At 49.4% G+C, this 2,017-nt stretch overlaps 1 protein-coding gene across 1 annotated transcript in view; it reads left to right on the top strand.

The window, feature by feature from the left end:
- The first annotated feature begins 1,339 nt into the window (after positions 1–1,339).
- Positions 1,340–2,017, top strand: part of DMGDH (dimethylglycine dehydrogenase) — a 48,856-nt gene continuing 48,178 nt past the window's right edge. Inside the window, exon 1 of the mRNA XM_042449099.1 lies at positions 1,340–1,602. Within this exon, the coding sequence (XP_042305033.1) occupies positions 1,499–1,602 (104 nt within the window). The 5' untranslated portion in view covers positions 1,340–1,498. The remainder of the gene's footprint in view (positions 1,603–2,017) is intronic.

The raw sequence follows: 2,017 nt of genomic DNA, 5'->3' as shown, positions 1-2,017 counted from the left end.
AATAATTCCAGTTTGGGACTGCTTCAACTTCCTTGACTCAATGCAATGGAATCCTGGGATATGTACTTTATTGTAACAAGAGCTCTCTGACAGAGAAGTGCTAAATGTCTCACAAAACTACATCTCCCAGGATACCTTAGCATTGTATCAGGGCAATTAAAGCAGTCTCTGTTTGGACCTGTGTGATTTCTACAGTGCAGATGCAGCCTGAGTCTATCCACTTGTCATGTGAGGTCTTCCTCTGTCTGAACTGCTCTCCATCTTACCAAGCAGTGTCGTTGTTTTCTAGTAGGTCTTAATAGGTGGAATGAACCTACTTACTGTATCTGCTTTTTTTCTTCCTCTCTGTCCATATTACCCCCTCAGAAAGATCCCATCTTTTCAAAGAGAGCATTTAGATGGCTGGATACAAGGAGTTCTCTGTTTTCTAGTGTGGGCCAAGAAGCTAGTTCACAAAACACTCTTTAGCTCGAGATCCCATGCCACAGAAAGCAAACAACAGCTGAAGTTAGTTAAGCTTTGAGGCGCCTCAGGTCTTTCAGTTATCCTTGCTGCAGCAGGAAACACCTCAGGAAAGTTACACAATGAACTGACTGTTTTTTGTAACTAGTAACACACCACCACCACCACCACCACCAAAGAAAGCATGTCTCTGGCTGCATCCACACTTCAGAAATAAACTGGTTTGACACCACTTGAGCTGTCATGGTCCACAGGAAAACCATTCGTGCCCAGAGAGTTACATAGGAGAATATGTGCCATAGGGAAACCATACTTGCCCACAGAGTTACATAGGAGAAAACTTGACCATACAGATACATAGGAGTATACGTGCCCACAGGGAAATCCTTCTTGCCCACAGAGTTACATAGGAGAATATGTGCCCATAGGGAAACCATACTTGCCCATAGAGATACGTAGGAGAAAACTTGCCCATAGAGAAACCATGCTTGCCAATAGAGATACATAGGAGAATACTTGCCCATAGGGAAGCCATACTTCCCCGTAGAGATACATAGGGGAATACTTGCCCACAGGGGAAACATACTTGCCCATAGAGAAACATTGGCGGACACTTGCCCATGGGCAAACATGGACAGGTGTGTCTTCTCTATGGGCATGTATGACTTTTCCATGGGGAGCTGCATTTCCCCTTTTAACAATAAGCTCCTAGGGGCAAGTATTCTCCAGGGTTTCCCTTTGGGCGAGTAGACTACTGTCAGTTGCTTCAATACGTCTCTTAATGAACCTGGTTTCCAGACGCTCCAAAAGCCCTCAAGCCCCGCGACTGCGATCCCTTGGGAGTTGTAGTCCAGGAGAGTAACTTTGGCCTGGGAGGGGCTGGGCGGGGCTGGCTCCTTGGGCTGAGGGATTGGCCGGAGGGTCAGCAGCACAGCAGCGGTGCCCAAACTGGGAGCGGAAGAAGCTGGTGGCGGCCTCCTGGTTGGTCTTGCGAGGGGAGAGCGGGGCAGCCAGAGAGCCCCGCCAGGGAGAAGCCATGCTCCGGGGAGCCCTGCTGAGACTGCTCCCCTCCAAGCGGGGCCTCCGAGAGCCCGCCTTCCCTCGGCCCTTTGCCTCCTCCGGCCAGAGCTCTCAGGGCTGGTGAGTCCAGTCTGCCCCAGTGGCAGGATTGCCTCTTGCCCTTCCACCTTCGGAAAAGTAATTGCTTCTGGCCCTAGACTTCTGGTGTTCTTGTTCACAAGAGGTTTGCCCTTGCTTTCCCTTCAGGCTGAGAGAGTGTGACTCGTTCAAGTCGGTTTTGTGGCCCATCTGGCAACCCCTAACTACTAGGGGACGGTTTTTTGGAAGCGGTGCGCTTGAGGATTTGGTCTGGGATTGAGTTCCACTCTTTTGGCCAGAGTGATCTTGCTGCCCCTTTGAGACTCATTGAAAGAAACAAATTTGCAGCATGAGCTTTCCTAGACTTCAGTCTACTTCCTCAGATGCATTTCCTAGACTTCAGACTGCTTCCTCAGATGCATTTCCTAGACTTCAGACTGCTTCCTCAGATGCATTT

The sequence above is a fragment of the Sceloporus undulatus genome, chromosome 2, assembly GCF_019175285.1.
Source record: "Sceloporus undulatus isolate JIND9_A2432 ecotype Alabama chromosome 2, SceUnd_v1.1, whole genome shotgun sequence".
Lineage (NCBI taxonomy): Eukaryota > Metazoa > Chordata > Lepidosauria > Squamata > Phrynosomatidae > Sceloporus > Sceloporus undulatus.
Note: the sequence above shows the minus strand (reverse complement) of the source record. Positions and strands in the feature narration are given on the sequence as shown.